General features: G+C 33.2%; 2 protein-coding genes across 2 annotated transcripts; both read left to right on the plus strand.

Moving 5' to 3' along the window:
• Positions 1 to 265: 265 nt before the first annotated feature.
• Positions 266 to 11312, plus strand: AstC (Allatostatin C). The gene is made up of 4 exons (XM_053753550.2): positions 266 to 384; positions 7997 to 8098; positions 8651 to 8781; positions 10494 to 11312. Exons 2-4 carry the CDS (start codon positions 8009 to 8011, stop codon positions 10648 to 10650), a joined length of 378 nt encoding a protein of 125 aa, XP_053609525.1. The 5' UTR covers positions 266 to 384; positions 7997 to 8008; the 3' UTR covers positions 10651 to 11312.
• A 6899-nt stretch (positions 11313 to 18211) lies between these two features.
• On the plus strand, positions 18212 to 21804 carry lok (loki). Its single transcript, XM_053753311.2, has 9 exons — positions 18212 to 18541; positions 18648 to 18777; positions 18996 to 19132; positions 19337 to 19464; positions 19638 to 19763; positions 19994 to 20197; positions 20417 to 20628; positions 20792 to 20993; positions 21155 to 21804. Exons 1-9 carry the CDS (start codon positions 18358 to 18360, stop codon positions 21416 to 21418), a joined length of 1587 nt encoding a protein of 528 aa, XP_053609286.1. The 5' UTR covers positions 18212 to 18357; the 3' UTR covers positions 21419 to 21804.
• The last annotated feature ends 207 nt before the right edge of the window (positions 21805 to 22011 follow it).

Raw genomic sequence — 22011 nt, forward strand, 5'->3', positions numbered from 1 at the left:
TTTAGTTAAATTAACAAGCGTAATATATCATATAATTAATAGTTAATTAAATTTCAATTTGAAGTTTTGATTGTCAATAAACGGACCTAAAATCACAACGAAGTAATTAACACCGCTGTCAACAAACACATGGCGAACGGCCGAATTTTAGCTCAAAATACGTAACGCGAATTTCGTAGAAGTGGTGGTACGTAGCCGTAGCCGCTCCGTAGCGCTCAACCTGTAGGTATATAAGCGGCGTCGTCCCATCAGCCACAGCATTGCTTGGGAATCATCGGCGGCGCACGCGGAAGCTACAAGTGGCGACGCGCTCGTAGCACTCGTAGCCGCGATCGTAGCACCGTAGCTGTTCTACTCTGCAAGTTTTCTTTAGTCCCGTCTTTGGTAAGTACCATTTGTGTACGTTAAGTTTGATTTATACTGATTTCGTTTGTTTTAGTATTTTTTAGTTATTTAATATCGCATTTATTTTTAAATTTAAAATATTCAATAATAGTCAAAGTTTTATTACCAAATGTTTGTCTCATTACACTTTTCGTCTAATTTTGTTTTTTCCATACTTATATTTATTCATTTATACACATTTTTTTCAATTACTATCACTACCAATGTCACATATTTCTTTCCTCAACTTTTTTATATCTTATGTTTATTGAAAAGTTTGATCAATCTTCATGTTCGCTAATTTATTAATTCCTTATATGATCTCTATTATTTACACTGCCTGATATCTAATGATAGCTATTTATGCTCAGTATAATGGTGTATTTTCCACGGTGTGGAAATACTCTGTTTATTCATTCAAAAAGTCGCATTCCATCGCAGTCCATTTCAAATTTGTACGACACGAATTGACTTGTTGATGCATACTGCATCAGATTGTATAGTTAATTATTACTAATTTATTGGCTGTCACAGGAATAACAATAAATACAATTAATATAGACAATAATACAAACATTAAAATATTAAAACAAATTAATACATAATATGCATAAAACATAAGTTGGTTAACACTGTTTACCAATTTGGCAATAAAATACGATAATCTCTGCAGTTAAAGATCGTATATACCTAACACGAATTAGGGTAAGAAATATAAAGTAAAAAAAAACAATCAGGCGGTGGTATTTTTTATATCAATATTATTAATCAGCACTGTGTTTCCATTGTTTTATATAAGTTACATGTCACAACAGAGACTGTCCTACTGAAATTCATTTTAACTTTTTTCTTGTCTAATGAAACAATTGACTGAGCGTTTTATTAAATAACATTGCCATTAATTTGTCCAACAATGTGACTTTGGGACTGCGCATCAACTGCCAACTGGGGAGATGTGTTTTGTTTTAATTAAACCGGACATACTCTTTGTCACACTGCATATTCTTTTAGCAGATTATTTTTATTGATAATTTCGGGATATAAAAGTACCATGTGTGCTATTTATTCCAGTTTATATTCTACTCTTGTATCCTTTCATTGAAAACCGTCGAGTAAATAACCTCAAACAAAAGTTTAAAAGTTAATAGCAGAAAGTACCAAATATTTTAATTTATTTGAATTTGAAAAAGTTTATATGACTGATTTTTAATTCACTCTTGTGAGTGAAAAAAAAACTAAATATTTGATGTATGTAAATTTTCTAAAGTATTCTGAACTTTCTAAAACGTACAAGGTATTAAAATATAACAGTTATATTACTTAAATCAAACAACAATTTCTTTAAAATCACAAGATTTACTCCTTCGTTACGGTCCGGCAGCTCCTCCGGCCTGCATTTTCACATTGTATCAAATGATCTGTCAAAACAATAAAAACATTACCACTTGAATGATGAGCCGAGTAATAACTCGGAAATTCATAAGCAAGCAGGAACTTTATTCATATGAAGAAGTGGAAGTGGTGGAGTGACGTGCAGAATGCAAGAAGTTTAATGCGGATAAGGAAATTCTATTTTTATATGACAAAATGTGATATGGTGTCATGTTGCTATAAGTTTAATGCGGATAAGGAAATTCTATTTTTATATGACAAAATGTGATATGGTGTTATGTATATGGTGTATGACTTGGAATGTACCTTTGCAATTAGTACTTTAAAAACGATATCAACCAGAAAACAGACAACATGCTTGAACTGTTGAAGGGCCTATTCTACATGGCTTTAGTCATATAATTCCAAATCAAATTCTAGCAATTTGGTCTATTACCTGATTTTATAGCATAGCAAAGCTACAAATGCCACAAGGCAGCGTGACGCGATGGTGCGATGCAAATAGTATGAATTGTGGCCTGGCTATTATCTTTCATATACGCATCACATCGCACAGCGTTTCATTGTCGCTCAGTAGGAACTAAAGTCTGTTTCGATTCTATTCTTCCCGTGGGAATTTCAAGGTAAAAAGGGTCTTTTTTCCCCTAGTCATTGCATATAGACACAAGTAAAAATCATAGCTTAGTGAATAGTATATTGGTCGCTGACGACTGTCTATATTTTTTTATAATGATTTAGGATCAACGCAATGACTCTCAATAAGAAAGAAATTTTGTTTTGAGAAGAAAATTATATCTTGACTCGAAAGAAAATATTTTCACATAATCCTGAAAATTTGTAATTTGTCAAGGTTTAACAACCTCGCCTTCAAAGGCGATATATGATACATTTCCGAAGTATAGAAGAGTTAATTTGCCCAAAACTCAATTAAATACGTTATCAAAATTATTTAATATTACCTGATTAATTCTCACTTATTTAAAATGTAATAAGTATATGTTAAAATATTTCGCTCATATCAAAATAAGAACTTATATTTTTCAGTGCATATTAGATCATGTTAGATAAGTAGGCGCTTCAATATAGACAAGCTTCAACTTAGTAAACTTAAATTCCAACTCTATGAGCATATCCATTATAATGGTAGGTAAGTAGTATCGAATATAATTCATTCATAAGTTCAAGTTTAGAACTCGATATGGGAGCAAGTTCCTGAACTAATTTCCGTTCTACATTATAACACAACCTCAATACTTATACGCCATCAATGTATTGATGGATCCTTGTTGTGTAAACATATTTAAATCTATTTGTCAAGAAAGTGATGAAAATAAATGAGGCCGTTGTCTCCACAGGACTGACTGGCTACACTGGTTGTTTATGAACATCAACAATCTTGACCATGGCATTTGGTGTTGCAATGGTAAAAAAAATATAGTTATTTATTTCTTAAAAGGTGTAACTATATTTAAACCTGCTGATGTGTATAGGATAACACAGTTATGTGAGTTTTGTGAAATTGCGTCCATTTCGAACTATACACTAAATACTCATTCGGCGACCAAGGCGACTGTAAAATCGTTGAAACGTCAGTTACATTAAATAAAAAAATCCGTTAACATGTAATTGTAAGCGCGATAGTAGTACAATATAACGTTTCTTTTATTAATTACGATAATTCGTTTTTTAATGGTAATATTTCAATCAACTGCATCGAATGATTTGAAGGTCTTGGGACATCGACCGCGAAAAGACATACAAATATATATGAGACGTCAATAAATCATTTCTTTCGTCTTATTTTACAAATAAACCTCAACCACGAATAATATACTTAAAAATTATAATAAGTGGTTACTTACCACATATAAACTATGAACATATTCTTGGAAGAGAAAAAGCTAGAGGAAAAGCTTTATTCGCAGTTATAGGTATGGACAATAGAATGAAAGAGCTAATTAATTAAAGAAAGACGAAGGTACGCAATATTTTCGGTTCCAATACAAGGACTAATTAATTTCATTCATATCGAGTGTTGCTGAATTGTATTATTGCTAACACTGGTGTCAGATTTCATTCAAGTCGTCTAAAAGCATTAATTAGTTATATTTATATAGTTAGTTATTGCACCAGTAGTGGTAAATATGCCGGTACGACACAAAACGGCGTTACGGCTTTTGAAATATTCGTCGTATTACTTTCATGTTACACACTGATCGTATTCATTGCCGTCGAAATCAAATATTTTAATCAAACTCTTTGTAAGCCATTGAACCTTTGTCATTTCTGAATACATCTGTCTTCAATATATTCCCGATAAAACGCAATAACTTGTATGTATTATATAAAGAAGAATATTTATTGCTTGTAAATATGCTCTGTTCCGAAGATCTTTACGGCAAGCAAAGCAATATACATACATTGCATAACGTAGGATCATAAACACGTCTTTTTGTAACACGTTCCTCTCACAACTATATTGCTGGATTTCTTCAGACATGTTCATTCGTTCGGGAGAACGAAACAATATTTTTGCCATATTTTCAGTTAAATACAAAATTCCTGAATATGAAATTTTGAACTGAGTAGCGTGCTCGCAAATATGCCAATTATATACCTATATTAATATTATATACCTACTTAAATTCTTGGTTTTTTTTAACACAATAAAATAGAAAATGATCAATTGATTAATTTGCAAAAAACTAATATAGTCGATTAATATTAGTTTATCATTTTTAATGAAATTTATGTAAGTATAGATCTATTGTTTTAATGAACAGAAACCTTAAACTTTCTTACTGACCAACCAACGTCATTCTTAGAATGAAATATTCGCATTTAGCTGCATATATGGCATAATATATAGTGCAGAGGAGGTAATGTATTATAACTAGTAAATATGATTTGAAATAGGTACTCGCGCTTGTTGTCACCAAGCCCCATCCCCAAGCGTAATCCCAATATTATTTTAACGTGCCGGTTTTGTTTTGCAAATTTCCAATGTGCAGTGGGTAGAATATAGGCCTCATCATTATACTTCGCATCCCAGGGCACGTATCCGTGGGACGAGCGTAGGATAACAGGAGATGTGCTGCATTATATAATCTTATTTACTGCTTAATAAAATAAATCAGCTGTTTGTTTTAGTTTTTATAGCTTTGTTTAAAAATATCTTTGTGGATCACGTACTTTTCTTCTGGTGTCAAATTAGATTCTTTGATGGTAATGTAGTAACGTCATAACAGTAGGTATAGTGTCAAGTTTGCTGACTTTATAGCTAAATAAACGGTGAAATACGAGAGGCTACGTTGTCCCTATAACTCTTGGTGGAGGTTATGCGAATAAGTTTTTATGTGCACGCCATGATATCGAAGAGGCTTATGCCTTTATGAAGCTTCTGAAACTTCAGGTGACTTGTAGTTTTTTATGGAACTTAAATCTCGTGTTAATGACTCGTCAAACTATTATTACCTATAACAGTTTGACGAGTCATAATAAAATGATATGCGCTTTTTTAGATAAAAACATTTCGCCTTTGGTGTCTGGAGTCCGCATCCTTGTGAATGTTGTACGAAGTGACTAAACTAAGCTAAGAAACTAATTAACCAATTGTCTCGACAGCTTGTATACCACTTCAGCATTCACAAAAGAGAAATGATGTCAGACAAGCGGCCGGTCATAAATTTTAATCTAAGCTGAACTCTCAATACTTAAATTATGATGTGTTTATATGTTTGGATTCTTTCATTCTTTTCTATACAAAATTGTTTTCTATACGTCGAGTTAAGTTTGTACAATATCTTGAAAATATACACATTAATAACACATTATTTGAATTACTAAAAAACATTTTGTGAAAGAAAACTGAAAGCCTACGTAATCCACAAACCTTATGAATAATTTGCCCTCTATCGTGTTACTTAGTCACTCCAGTTTGTTTACCTTGTTGTTTTCATTTTTGCAATAACAATATAACCCAGCGATTCTCAAGGTATACCGCATCCGCGAAAATATTGATCCCATTGAAAAAAGTAGTCTAATAACATTGTTAGCTGTTATGTCAGTACACGTAAAACCAGTTATAATTTAACAAGTTTTTATTTACGGCTTCGTCAAATCTTCAATAAGTTTGAAATCCAATGATATATCATCTCGTAATGTTGAAGTTAAATAAAACAAGTAAATGGATAAGTCACAAAGTCAATGCACAAAGCACATAAATAAGTATTTGGGTATCTATTATACAATAATATTATAATTTTTTGATCGAATAAAGTGGCAGTGGTAACATTGTTTAAGAATGAATTATAGAACACGATTACGTTATTCATAGTTAAACAAAATATAATTAACTAGCGGCCCGTCCCGGCTTCGTTCGGTTAAAAACATAATAAATTATACACCTGATTTTATAATATTTAGAGATAAGGATGTTACGGCTAAACCCCGAAGTGCAGCTACACCTAGTTTTATCCGGCTAGATCTAGGTAAAGCCCGTATCACTTGGTTACACTGTTTACGTTGGGCAAAACCTAGATTTAGCTTTTTTAATACCGCCTATATACTACTTATTGTTAGAGTATATTTCTATAAATTTCTGTAATGTATGTAAGTATATATCTCAAATTACTTGTCAAGGTATTCAGAGTCTGTTGGCCGTTGTAACCGAGCGCTTGTGATACGAACCCCCACCGGGACGTCATAACTCAAATGTATGAGAAACTTGTCCCTTTAACCTTTCCTTCCTTCAGAGATATTTCCCAAATATACAATAGACCTAAGATCTAATAAAGATGGCCTTTTATCAAAGGTTAATCGATTTTTAAGCACCTACGCACGCAGCAATATTATAATATGAACTAAACGTGCAATGTTGGAAATTGAAATAGTTTTTTTAAGATGCGGTATTAAAAGTCTCGAATTTACTTAAAATTTTTCCTAACAATCAAATATAAAAAACCAAGGTTACTAAAAATCATGTTGTTAGTGAGGTTTTTCGTTGCTAAAGTTTCGAAAATTAAATGAAATTGTTATTTACGAACCAGATTTTCATAAAACTTAAAAACTCCTTATTAAATTTTTTTGACAACAAATAGGTTGACAAATTTATTTGGCCCAGTAAAAGCATCGCTGAGAATGACTTTTGGAACTTTCCAATTTTGATCGCCGCGCCAAGTATCCTCGTCGTTCTGTAATTATATTAGACTTCTTGTTGTAGCACTCGCTTGTAATGATCCTTGCTGAAAACAATTACCATCAGACTTAAATTGTAACTAAATCCTTAGCTACTTGGACTATGTATTTTATCTTTCCGTAAATACTTCCTACAAATCGGTAATAATATTTTTTTATTTCTCTTAGCTTTAATTAGAATGAGCGGTTTATAGTGGCTCATAAAACTGATCTTAGTGGTAGTGGATTAATCCACAATTTAATTCATGAACAAAAAGCTTGAAGAACGTTAATATATGCAAGTATTTTGTTACTTTACTAAAAGCAAACACAATGTTTAATACTGAGTTGTAGATTAGCTTTCAAATACGCCGACCACTGAAGGATTTTTTTATTTTCTTTTTAGAAATAATTAATAAATTATAGTATTATTATTAAATAATGAATAATAATAAGATAAATGCATAAACCATTACAATAAACAAAACGAAATATCTCTGCACTTAATGACATATCCGACATATCATATCTTTTCTCGTACCTTTTGTTATAAAACCGCAGCTACATAATAGGTATATACATGTTCAGATATTATATTTTACATTGAATAATCCTCCTGTGTATGTGACACATTGACATGTAAAGACGTAGACGACGAAATAAAACCACATTGCGTCAGCGACCGTCGAGTCGTTGTCTGAGGTGTCGTTCGCAGAGCCCGGTCGCCGGTCACCCACATCATATGTATTTCTCATTGGGCCTTAACTCATCTGCTTTTTTATTTTTATCGATGTATTGTTAGATTATGTTAATTAAATCAACCCAATTTATTTCAGTTCAAGTAAGTTTCCCATATAGCCTTTACAAATTAAATTACAACGGTTTCAGAATAAAATATTTAAATCTAAAAGCAATATTTACATTTCCCTCCTACTGAGGTTTGATAATATCCTCTGGAGAAAGTAAAGTATTTATTTTACTTTTAGTACCCATCACATACACAACGTTGAGTTTAACATTAGTTTTACCTATTGTTTTTTTTCAGAATCCAATCACAATGAAAACAGCAAACGTACAGAACGCCAGCACAGTAGTTATGATGGGCACTGTCGCTTTGCTTTTCGTCACAGCCTTTGCTGCACCAGTGGTAAACACAACGAGGAATTTTATTTTAGAAAAAAAAACTGTTAATGTACTATGATCTCGTGGTATCTTTAATAAAAACTTTCGACGACCTCGGTGGCGCAGCGGTAAAGTTCTTGCCACTGAACCGAGAGGTCCCGGGTTCGATCCCCGGTCGGGTCATGATGGAAAATGATCTTTTTCTGATTGGCCCGGGTCTTGGATGTCGATTTATATATGTATCTATTTATAAAATATAGTATCGTTGAGTTAGTATCCCATAACACAAGTCTCGAACTTACTTTGGGGCTAGCTCAATCTGTGTGATTTGTCCTAATATATTTATTTATTTATTTATTTATTTATTTAAAAACACTATGTTTCATGCATGTCTTTAAATTTAACACTACTCAAGTGCTCAGAATTAGAGTTCTTAAAAGTGTATATTGTGTGAATAGTACACACATGTTCAATTGACTGAATCCTATGATGATAATAATTAAATTTTCTTAATCTCTTATTTCGATTGTTTTCAGTAGGTATGGTGGATTTGAAATTATTATATTTATACCTATAGGAATCCGACGATGAGCAATCGGAGAACGCGATAGTAGCGCGTCCGGAAGAACTGGACCTGTCAGGATCCTGGGACGCCGTGGACACCGCCGCACTACGCAAGTTGCTGCTACAGCTCGATGCTGAAAACAGGTTTGGCACACAATTACTTTACATATTTTTAGATACTAAGTTTTTGAAGAAACTTATACATATGTTTATTTAACGCATATGCCTATTATCTATACTACTATACAAATAAGAGTTTGTACAGAATAACCACGGTAATTTTTGATCTATGACAATAACTAATTTGCATTTAGAAAAAAAACATTCGTCGTTTCTTTCTAAATTTACACTGACAAAACTTCATTGATTTAACTAAAATTGGGCCCCAAGCTTGTTCAACCTGAAACTGTTCTAGTAAACTCTAATTTGAGTAAATAAAGTATTACTCAAATTAGAGTTTACTATAATAGAGGAGGCACTCAAGACCCCGATTAACTAAACTAGTGCCTCGAGTTACGTTGTGATTAACTCTCGCAAACATAAGTGCAGTGCCTGCCTAATTAAGAAAGCCGTTCCCACCACGCCGACAACTACGGTTCGGCAATCTACATCAACAACATATACCTACTAAAGTTTGTATTCAATTCTATTTACAAATTTTTATTTCAAAGTAAGCAAGGGCATTATATAAGTACTATTTTAAATTATTATGCAGCGTGATGGCGCGGCTATTGCCGTACCGAGTAGTTTCTCTTGGGTCCGTGAATAAAAACCGTTTAAATACCTATGCAATTTAAAATCAATATATGAAGATATAAATTATTTTAGGTATGACATATTACATAATTTGCAACATATCGTCAATGACAATTTGTAGCTTTTTATATTGCAATATTGATGTATGGTGTTTTTATTACGTGGATGCACTATCTTATGATGATCTATATATAGAAGCTAGTGCTTATAAGTTAAGAAACAAATGGTATACCTAGTTAGTATCAAGACAGGAATTTATGTAACAAAAAATTATGTGAATTTCTCACAAATAATATAGAAATAACCATGATTTTATGAAATATTAAGTAATGGACTTGACAATAACGTATCTTTATTTTTATTCAATACTCTTGACCAGATCAAGTAAATTGCTTCTCCGAAAGGGTTTTATAATCGAATTGTATCCTTAAACACAAAAACAGAAAATTACAGCTTTGAATGTGGCGAAACGTGACAGCCGCGCGCGGTGCCGCCGCAAAGGAAATAGGTTTTCATTCAAAGTGCACGGATATGAAACAAAAATAATGTTTGACGACGTGTACAGGCAATGTTATTGAAGGAAAATATCCGTGAAGTCTGATTTGTGGATTAAGGAAAGATAGAAAGAGCATAACTCTAAATTGAATATTTTAACAAACTCTTAATTGCCAATTAGTATTATCATGACAACATATTTTGGACAGTTAATTTTTTCTCGAGTTTTTACATAAAAATATTATGTAATTTTTTTATGAATTCAGTTTTTTAAGTCATGGGAGCAGAAATCTGTAGAAGTTTTGTGTTTGTAATGACAATAAAAAATACATGCAATGACAATAAAACTCATTGTAATCCCACGAGCACGTGACTAAATATTTGATTAAAATTAACTTCTTATGAGACAGATTTGTATCTCTGTTATATTCTACTTTATAATGTGTTTCGGAATAATGATTCTATCATCACAATAATAGAAATTTTGTTGGTAACTATATCCAGATGTTTTTTTAAATCATACCAGCCTAGTTTAACAAAAAATTACGTCTAGGTATTTTTTTAAATGTACTAAATAATACTAAAAAAACTTATTGTGTGTATAGGATGGGGCGAGTGAGCCGGTCGTGGCCGCAAGCAGAGCCCCGCGGCTGGGGCCTGCGCCCGCTGGACGGGCGGCTGGCGCGGCAGTGGCGCGCTGACAAGAGGCAGGTCCGCTTTCGCCAGTGCTACTTCAACCCCATCTCCTGCTTCCGCAAGTGAGAGACCCGCCGACGACACGACCCGCTTCCATAGTTGTGAAATCACTAACGCTAGTCAATTCTAGCTCTGTACATTCATGACTATGGAAATTCATTTACTTAATTTTATTTCTCGCTAATATTTCCTCAAAGGGAAGATATAGTTTAGATATGAAATGTAAATAAAGTGTTAGAAACTTATAGTTATACTTAGATTCTTGTGACTTCTTATATTGTTCTAGTCAATAAACTAAGAAAATTATTTAAATTATTATGATATTTTCTTGTCATTCGTTTTTATTAATTTAATATGTAATTAATCATAACATTATGTCTATATGCATAGAAGGCGATATTCAAAAATAATCAAATCTTATTTGAGAAGAAGAATAATTTATACACGCCAGAAGATACATATTTACAAGTCCTTCTCTAAATTCAACAGCTATTATTTAAAAAATATTATTATTATGAAATATTTCTTCTTTATTTATTTGAAATTCATCTTCAACTTTATCATATCGTAATTTATTTCATGTTCATTATTCAATAATTCAATAATCAGTTCATTATTCAAATAAAATATATTTTATTAATTAAAGAAAATGGAGAGTCATAACTATGTATGTGTAGGTAAATGTTGAAATCTATCTAAACTAGTCCATGAATTAAAATGTTTGTGTAAGGAAGGTATTTTCTTTTCTATATATTCTGAATCCCTTATATAGCCGACGACGTAAGAAACGCAATGGCGGTGTAAGCAATGCTACGACGTAGGCAATACTGCAACGTAGGCAAAGCTACGACGTAGAGAGAGCTACGACACAAGCAATATGCTACGATTTACTTCAAATACCTATATACTATGAATGAATAGTCTAATTCTGCAATTGCTACTTACCTCAAATACTTGCACGTGAGTTGAGGACTAAATATCTAAACGAACTTTTGTATAGATTATTAGAATATATCTCTCCTTCAATATATGTATAAAAATACTCCTCAAAGTATTTCTATAGTAATGCAATTTCAATCAGACAAAATCTAATCCAAGATTTCAATGAAATTTGGGACGGGTAGAATAAGGTATAAGTGAAATAAATTAATATGAATGTAACCTTGAGCATATAATATACGGTAATATGTATCCTTGAATTCCCACAGGCTGGGGGCATCAGTAAGTGAATTGAGATTATGACACTTATTCAATATTAATCCTTACATATTATATATAAAACAAAGTCCTCTACCGCGTCTGTCTGTCTGTTTGTTCGCGATAAACTGAAAAACTGATTTTCATGCGGTTTTCACCAATAGATAGAGTGATTCCTGAGGAAGGCCTAAAGGCCTATAACCCCTAAAGGGGTTTATTATGATTTTTACCCGAGCGCCGCCGGGACTGGCTGCTAGTTATGAATAAAACACTTATTCCATGTTGAAATTACCGTACCGTACCGTACTATTTTCACTAGTCACAAAATAAATAGCGCACAATAAAATGCATAGCGCGTATATTATGTTAACTTTATTACCTTCATGCAATCTTGCACGGCTGTCGTTATATCAATTCTTTCATTTCATCAGATCCTTGTAGTGGAATATTATAACGACATGTCGACAATATCCGACGTGATTGCTTACACGTGCAAAATTTATAACACGGCACTTTCCTGCTGCACATTTGCATCACAGGTTATAAATTGAGCCGGACTATATTTTGCTGTTCTGTAGTGTGTGATTCCGCCCTAGAATGGGACCACTTCATATATTCCTGTGGATGTCGTACGAGACGAATAAAGGACATATAGAAACATAGCTGATAAGCAACAATAGAATTCCCAAGGAAGTATAACTAGCTGAATTGACACCCAGTATTACAAATAAGTTTATGATCTTGCAGTGCATTCTAATAGCGCTATGTGGATAATAAAAAGAGACTATGTGGCAATGAAGAGTCAGCTCAGAATTTATCTGAAGTCTGTGTCAAACTACGTCGCAAAAGTGGTTCATTATTTTCCATGCATATATTTTCTAGCAGATGAGGTGTTCCCGCGATCAGATAATACGTGCGGCAACAGGATAACATTAGCAATACAAATATCCGCTTTGAACCGGTAACTCCGGTAAGCTGCGAAATTCAAATGACGCCAAGCGAATCCGAATGGCTACGAACAACGAATTGTCTTTAATACCCGAGGGTAGGTATTAGCTTCGTTCAGGAATTTAATTTACTTTTTTTATTTAGAAAGCAAAATTTATTTCCTTACGTTGCCTTGTTGTAACGTGGGTGTGCGAATTGATACAACCATGAACAACACTTCCGGACTTTATACATTTATGCCGATGCTTACTAAAAAAAAATGCGTCCTATTTCTTCATTTTTTCCTATGGTATCTGAGCTCTACTACCCTTTGAGAGATTAATCCAATTTGTCAAGCCTAGGGACTTCGCCCTACGCAAATCAATTACCCATGCAATGTCCAAGGATCACGGCTGAAAACACGCAATATAATCTAACCTATCATATTTATTACAGACAGTAGGTATGTGTGACTCACAGTTGTGCATCTGTAGTGTGGTCTGTCAAAGTTTTAAAGATTTTTTGATTAGTTTACCTATCCTCACTAATATTATAAATGTGAACTGTTAAAAAAATTGTTACCCTTTTTCACGCTCTTTCTACTCAACCAATTTTCTTGAAATTTTGAATACATGTTGTTTGAAGTATGGAGAAGGACATAGGGTTTCATCCCGGAAATATAACTGTTCTCGTGGGAAATTTCCGTAGGCGAAGCCGCGGGCAAAATCTACTTATCATAGAGCCTAATAGATCGGTAATTAAAATAACCCATCCAAAATAATTCCAATCACAATATTCAACCTCTGCGCCAACAATGACATAAAAATATTCGAAAACAAAATGTCGCTAATTTCCTAAGGCCCCGTGGGGAGTTAATTAAAATTGTTAAACGAACAACAGGAGAAGTCTTGTGTGAAGCTTTTTGAATCCATTGATAACTAGCGGTGTTATGTTAGGGTCACTTTTGGATGTTCGTCTTATGATACAGGTAATCTAATGTTACGAATGCCTTATCGTCCTACTGAACTAATCTCCTTGAAAATTCACATAGGTATATAAAGTTAGAACTACAGAGGTACCTTTCATCCCTGAAAAAAAACAGCACAGGAAATCCACGCGGTCAAATCCGTGGGCTAAAGCTAGTATTAAACTATTTAACTTTATTGTGCAGGTACCTATATATTTTAGAACTGATAGAAGTATATGTTACATACTCAATGTAATACAAAAATTGCATGCATTTGGGGTAAAAGCCGATGAAATGTGATTTTCGCAATATCCACTTACTCATATAATTTCTTTGGAACTTCGTGAACATATATCTACTTAGTTAGAATTAGAAGTACGGATATAGGATATCTTTTAAACCAAAAAAGTAAGTTGGTATTGTTTCAAATGTATCTTCTCGCGGGGTCGCGGGCTAAGCTGCGGTCAAAGGTTAAGAACCACAGATACACACTTTTTCGAAAAAATGAGCTACTTATTGCAAATGTTTTTAGCAATCCTTCTTGATCAATTTCCGCTTATGCATGATAGACACAACATTTTTTTTGTTTTGTTGAAATGCAAAATTGTTAATTGATACTGAACTTTCCAATGTCTGTATAGGCTACTCTAATAATTTTTAGATCTGTCATTTAGTAATCGGTGATTGGTTATATGAATAAGTAAGAGCATTAAGTTTCTGAGAAATACCTACCTATAACTTCTCTAAATTCGTTCGTGAAAAATTATCTTCATTTCTTCGAAATGTTACGACGACGAAATAATAAATTAGCTTATATATTATATTATAGACGGAATAGTAGGCAATAATTTCTAATTTTTCAAGCATATTAATATGGCTGTTTTGATAATATGTCAGTCTTGTGCATGTCACGTGTATGTATTTGAATTGCCTATGTCCGATCTTCGTATAATTTTAACCTGTTCTTTTCCTGCAAGTTGAGGACAGCTAAGTATTATAAATACCTATTTATAATACTTAGCTTACAGATTGTAGGTAGCTACACATTATACCTATAATGTGTAGCTACCTACAATCTGTGATAGATGTAAATTACCTGATTTAGTCCACATTATATCTACTAGTATTAGTACCATTATCTGCGATAAATCTTTTTACGAACTAAACATTTCTTTAAGATAATATCTGAAAATAATAATAAAGGTCCAATAATAATATAATAAATAATACCTATACTTATTTAAGTAAGTTACATACATTCCTCCAAATTCTGGCATCGGTCCCGATGTACTTACGGTACTTCAATACTCCTTAACATTTCATAAATGTCATAAAAGGGACCAAAGGACACCATAGACTTGGTAGCTGATAGAAAACAATAGCAATCCCAAACAGGATTGATGTTAGATAGGGGGCAGGTTGTACAATCACATCGCGATTTTCAAAATGTTTTTAAGTTTGTTATCACACGGGCTTCGCGGCGTTACAGTCCCCAATGAAAGTGAGAATGGAGGACGAGATACATACATCCACCATTATTCCCCATATTTTTCTGTAGATATGTATTGGATAGACCATAAATAAAGAGTGATTTTCTCGATGGGGAACCTCAAGTCAAGGCAACGTAATATAATGAAGCTTAACAAGGCGAAGTTGATGATAATAAACTAATCATTGTACCTACCTGTATATAATCAGACTGGTAAATCGAGTCCGAACACATTTTTCGCATTAGCCGATTGATTGATACATTACATAGCGAGTATACCCGTGTTACTAATGTTATCTTTACAGTCAATATTGATAGTACACTGACACGACGATCCCCTAGGTCACAAACATGCTAATAACCAAAAATGCCGATGTAGGAAAAACTCTAAAAACCCTAATTTAGTTCCTCGTAATAAATAGAGATACTGGGTGCACCAGCAGGTCAAGATTATCTATGTTATTACTCGAAATAAAATTATTTGTTTATTATATAAGTACTTTGCAAATAAGCCATTGCCTCAACCGCATCAGCATTAGGTACCTACACCAGTACTAATATTCATTTTAAAAAACACTGAAATAACAGCTTACATTCATGCCAATTTTTATATATATATAAAAGACTGTTGAGTGGATTTACAAACTTCGAACACACCAACTTTTAATTAACATCAGTTATCCTAGGCACGTGTCCGACGTGTGTTCGACCTTTTACTACTACGTAACGGACTTTAATATTTTACGAATAGATTTTAAAATTTTCCACAAAATAAAATAAGTAGCTTAAATGCATTATATTTAGGTAATACGTATGATTGCTATGATGTGACATCTGTGGCCGACTATAACCGTACACATACAATATCAACAAACCCTTCATATAATATACTTACATTAACATTTTACAGATACTGTGATTATTGTGCTGTGATTTTACAACCGTTTACTTGCCTGACACAAGCCCTCCTTGAGAATGATTTGGTGTTTATCAGCTGCTAAAACTATAATGTACGTAATCCATTACTATTAGATACAGGATCCACACGCCACACGCCACACGCCACACTCATTTATGGTTGTATTTCTGAAATAAATAGGTACACAAAAGCTCTGCCGCCTTTTGCTATGTCGATTAAAACGTTTATTTTAAAGTACTTTATTAATAATTTCATTATGTAAGCATTCGTTTATGAAAATATACAACAATGTAGTAATATTTGGGTGCCGAAATATTAGGAAACAACGTTTTACATAAGATAAAAAACTTCGACAACTATGGGATACGCCTCACGCTGTAAAATTTTCAAGCCAGTAAAGGTCGAATAAAATCTCGGAACACTTCACACGTGAAGACTTATTAAAATATGGACTTCATACAGGTAACTTCTTCAGTCTAAATCAAGTTTATATCAGTTTATGACCAGTTGACCAAATAATGCAGAACATAACCTAAAATAGTGTTATTATTTTCAGGACCACCGCCCTTCAGTTTTCTCAGTTTTCTTATGGTCTAAAACGGAAGTCTTAAAAGTGTACTCAAAGGCGACAAAAAGCTGCTAAACGTGAAGCTAAAAATCAAATATGTGTATTGTGTGTCGTATATGAAGTTGACCCTATAGACGGCTTTTTGTGTTTATATTTTTGATTTGAATAGTTTTTAGGTGGAAATGGTTAATTGATTATGTTGAAGAAGTGGTGGTCGAAAATAATATACATATACTAATCCCACAAATAGTGCAATGTGATCTCAATAGTGTTCAATTATTATAATAAAGGTGTTGTGTTTTACAATGAACTTTAATCATTTAGCAAATTCGTCTTGTATTTTTACACTTTATGTTCTGAAGCCTATTCAATATTCCATAATTCCCATCTTTTTTCTCAAATAAATTAAATTCGTACCACGATTGCGAAGAAGGTATTTTAGTCGTAAATCGTCAAAAAATTGGCGCTTTTTGCCTCCATTGCCAATGTTTGTTAACCCTAGTTGACCAGTAACGCCATCTGCGCCGAGCTTTGCGCAATATGCTCTATTTCTTAATAATTAAGATATTATAAAGTGCGATAGTGACAAATCATAATTTAGCATAAAGTATGTTATTGTTTTTTTTATGAATAACGGGGTTTTATTATAATGAGACATTAAGGACATTAAAATATCTACGTTTAGTTACTTCATATCCAACTAGCAGGTAGTTTTAGTTTTAAAAATAACTGCTCGGATGAGGCTAGCCGAAGAAGCCGGTAAACAAGCCGAAGCTGCGGTGAGATGACCGAAAACCTACAACGATTAAGCTCGCTGGCAGCCGCCAGAACCCCGCAGCGCCGGAAACATGACAGAAGCTTTGCCTGTATTACGATCATGGATTTACTAAGTACTTTGGAGTACCTACTAATTCCATGATTACGATAAAATAAAATAAATATGTGTAGGTATCTTTTGTGTTCCGTGGTGTTTCGGTATTCAGAGCAAACCCCAAAAACCAATACTTAGTTTCATTCATGGCTTTCAGCTGTTTTAAAAAGCAAATAGATTATCTATGGTCTGTTAGTATAGTTAGAAAGGTGCCCCGCGTGCGGTCTGTGAGGGCTGAAGGGCTGTGCCTACGGCGCGGGGCAACTTTCTAAATCTATGGTAGCCTCAGATCAAGATTAAATGATGATTAGCTATGACTATAGTATGGCCTGTCATTAGTCAATATGAATAGCTTGGAATTATTGATATCGTTACGTTTATAAAAGCGCAATAACATTGATAGTATCGCTAGCGTAGCGAATATCAAAGTACAATACTAACTATATTAACAAGACATCAATAAATCTACACAAAACATAATTAATTTAATTAACGTACCTACCTTTTTACTAGTATTCTTTCATTGTACCGCGCGCGGGCCCCTATCTATGGTAAACTATCGATAGTCCTTTCAATATTTAGACTATAGTTAGACGCATCACTAACTGTCTGTCATGATGATATTCGACTCGCTCGACTCGACGTCAACGTCATTCATCTGACCAATCCGATCTGGCCCGTGGTGAAGCGAATGCGACGACACGACAATCGACAAAATATGTCATTGTGTGTGTTGTGTTTGACGGCTTGACTGTTGTTTATTTTTCAAAGGCGAATAGAATACACGGGTTTAGAATATTTTATCACATAAAAACATTTAAATAAGTTTTCTATCATGTGTGACGAAATTCTCACAGATTGTGAAAATACACAAACTCAAACACAGAATTCGCAACTTGACTGGAGCCAACCTAATACTCCATCGTACATACCAAACATTTGGGGAAGGCTGTATCCTACAAAAACTTCTGTGAAAGGGCAATATTGTTGGAAAAAACCAAACAATCCAGAATATTATGGTATACTAATTTATTAAAAATCAGTTGCAACTGCTAAAATACTGGTTGTACTTTGTCAAACTACCTACATTTATAGACCTATGTTCATAATAAATTAATTTTTCAGATCTAATACAAGCCGAATTCACCCTTGGTAGATCGCTCAAATGCAGTTATGTTATGAGGAGAGAAATAATTAATGAAAATATAATTAAAAATGTTAGCAAACAACATTTTATCATCACAAGAGACCTATCGTAAGTTATGATTTTAACCAAATAGGTATTACTTTTTTATATTAAATATTGGCACTGCATTGTTTAAAAAAATTGTTTGCAATCTTCAACATTATAGCCTAATTTCAAGGTATAAAGAAACTAGTTAAATATAGTTGAAAATTCATCTGCTTTAGTTGGTGTTAAAATTGTATATTTCTTTTTAATTGATATTATTTTCATGTACCTATAACATATAGAGAGTCCCTCAATCCCGCTATCATAAAAGACCTTTCTTATAATGGTACCTTTGTGAATGGAGAGAAAATTGGAAAAGGCAATAGTAGAGTATTGGATGACAATGATATCATATCTGTAACTCATGCTGTTATGAAAAGTGAGTATTTTTAAATATTTTTATTTGTAGGTATGCATTGTTACTTGTCTTGGTTACACACTAGAGGTAAAAGCTTAGCTATTGTAGCATATATGTTCATCTTTAAGCTATATCTATTATAAATTATAAACATGAAAATAACTTTGTTTTACAGTCTCCATTTTTTATTATTTATTTTTTTAAATGTTTCATGCCACTTTTCAGTTTTTGTTTTTAAAGATTTGCTAAAAAATGAACAATATCAAGTACCCAAAGAAATATCACAGAAGTATTATATCTCAAGGACATTGGGTCAAGGTGCTTGTGGCATTGTCAAATTAGTTTATGATAAAGTGAGTTTGAGTTTTATTTTTTATTATTTACAATTTTATTTTATTATTTATTGAGTGACAGTATGAGTAAGAATATCAACTTTGGACAGTTTTTTTTTCGTAAAAAGATCTTATATACTGTAGAAACTATTTAAACTAAGCTGAAAAGTAACAACTCACTCTCTAAATTTCAGAAAAAATGTTCTAAACATGCTATGAAAATAATAAAGAAGAGCAGGTTAACTAATGGTCAAATCAACCACCTGACGGACCCAAAGAAAATAATGAATGAAATTAACATTATGAAAGCATTGAGGCATGTAAGTATAGTTTTAATGACCATGATTTATTTTCAAATGGTGTTACATAATAGTTCACAGTTAGTCAAATTAAGTTACATGTATTTGATGTTAACTTAAAGCATGGCTGAAACCAGATATGTACCCAATCATTTATATACTTTCAATAATTACTCTAAGCATAAGACACCAACTTATTAAGGGTATTAATCTTTAAACTTAAATATTATATAATATTTTCCAATTTGCAGCCATGTATAATCTCAACAGAAGAGGTGTTTGACTCACGAGAAACTGTTTACATTGTGCTGGAGCTGATGCAGGGTGGAGAATTGTTCGACAGGATCACAAAACGAGGCCATCTCTCTGAGCAACTGACTAGGTTCTACTTCAGGCAGATGGTACTGGCTGTCAAGTATCTACACTCTCAAGGCATCACTCACAGAGACCTTAAGGTAAACATTTTTTGATTATTTTAGTGGAGGTTACAAGTCAGTCTTTTTTTTTCTATTGATTTTGTTTACATTACATGATATTACTATTGCCCTTTCTATTCATAAATTTTATATTATTGACAACAGAGCCAATTTTTATTTTCGCTCTAGAATTTTATAACTTATTTGAATTGTCATACCAATGAGCAATATTTAACGAATTCTTTCATTTATTCTTAGCCTGAGAATGTGCTATTGGAGAGTAAGGATGAGAAGTCACTGGTCAAAATTACAGATTTTGGCCTAAGCAAGTTTGTAGGTGAAGATAGTTTTATGAAGACAATGTGTGGCACCCCTTTGTATTTAGCGCCTGAAGTACTACAAGCCAATGGACAGAGATGCTATGGATCTCAAGTTGATGTGTGGAGCTTGGGCGTCATATTTTTTGTTTGGTTAGTATGTTTTTAAATATATGATGCCAAAGACTATGCGAAATGGAAAAGAAGGAAAGGAGTCCCTGGGCTGGGACCTTTTGCAGCTCAGGAACACTCAAATATGAGAGAGAAAGACATTATTTCTACTTTATAAGGTGACAATGGAATGTTTACTTTTTAGCCTTGTCGGATATCTGCCATTTTCATCAGAATACAAAGATATGTCTCTGAAAGACCAAATAATGAACGGAAGGCTTCGTTTCTCCCAAGAGCACTGGAAGAGCGTCAGTTTGCAGGCCAAACTACTCATGCGCGGCATGCTCACGGTGCAGGCCGACAGACGACTCACGTTGGACCAGATCCTCAACCATCCATGGATGGAGGTATGTACCGGTTGTATGCTACAAATTAGGTTATAAATTTGTCTATTAAATTTTCAGTTCATGACTTGTTATTTTAGCACATGGCAATTTCTTGGGTAAATAAAGGTGCTTGCTTTTTTTTAAGTGACTTTAAAATATATATTTATTTGCTATTATTCCAGGATAACGACGTAATTATAAGCGTTGAGAAATTAATATCCCAAAAAACTGACACCAAGATGTTAGATGAGCATTTGATCTCATCAGGTTCCGACGAGAATGCATGTTCAGCCGACAATATCACTGTGATAAGATTGGCGGCCGTCGCCAAACGCGCTTTGAGCGACAGTTTCAACTCGAGCGAGCCCATTGCCAAGAAAATGAGAATGGACACTGAAAACAACAATGACACAAGTTCGACGAACAGCTATTGCTCTCAAGAATGACTTACACAAGTACATAAACATGTAGTTGTTATGTTGTGTTTAATTGCTACACAATTGTTATTTTTATTCTATTTTTGATTTTATTATCCCACCTACAGTATTGTTGTATCTTGTACCAGTAATTTAACAGTTTCTGAAGTAACTCAATAGTTTGCTAGATCTTCAGATTCGAACTTAATTTCTTAACTTTAAATAATAATTTAATCTCTGATTACTCATTTTTAATTACTTATAAGAATATTATTTTTATTCCTAGCATAGATTGATATTGTGATTTATCTACTGGTCAATTAATGTTACCTGTTGATTGTTGTTGTGTTGTTGATAATGAGCCCGTGAATTAGGGACTAGATTGTAATGTTCTACTCAAATCGTTATTATTAGTACTTCCGCTTATTAGTACATTTATTAGTACATCCGCTGCTTTTAATAGATGAATATTATAAGCAATATGCGGGTATTTATCTATAACTATTGACATACAATTTAATTATTTGATTGAGACATTCCTGTGACAAATTGACGTGCCATCATGTACATTTGGCGTGCTTATGGAAGCTGTGCTATTTTAAATGAATACTCGAATATGTTTT

The sequence above is a fragment of the Plodia interpunctella genome, chromosome 13, assembly GCF_027563975.2.
Source record: "Plodia interpunctella isolate USDA-ARS_2022_Savannah chromosome 13, ilPloInte3.2, whole genome shotgun sequence".
Taxonomy (NCBI): Eukaryota; Metazoa; Arthropoda; class Insecta; order Lepidoptera; family Pyralidae; genus Plodia; species Plodia interpunctella.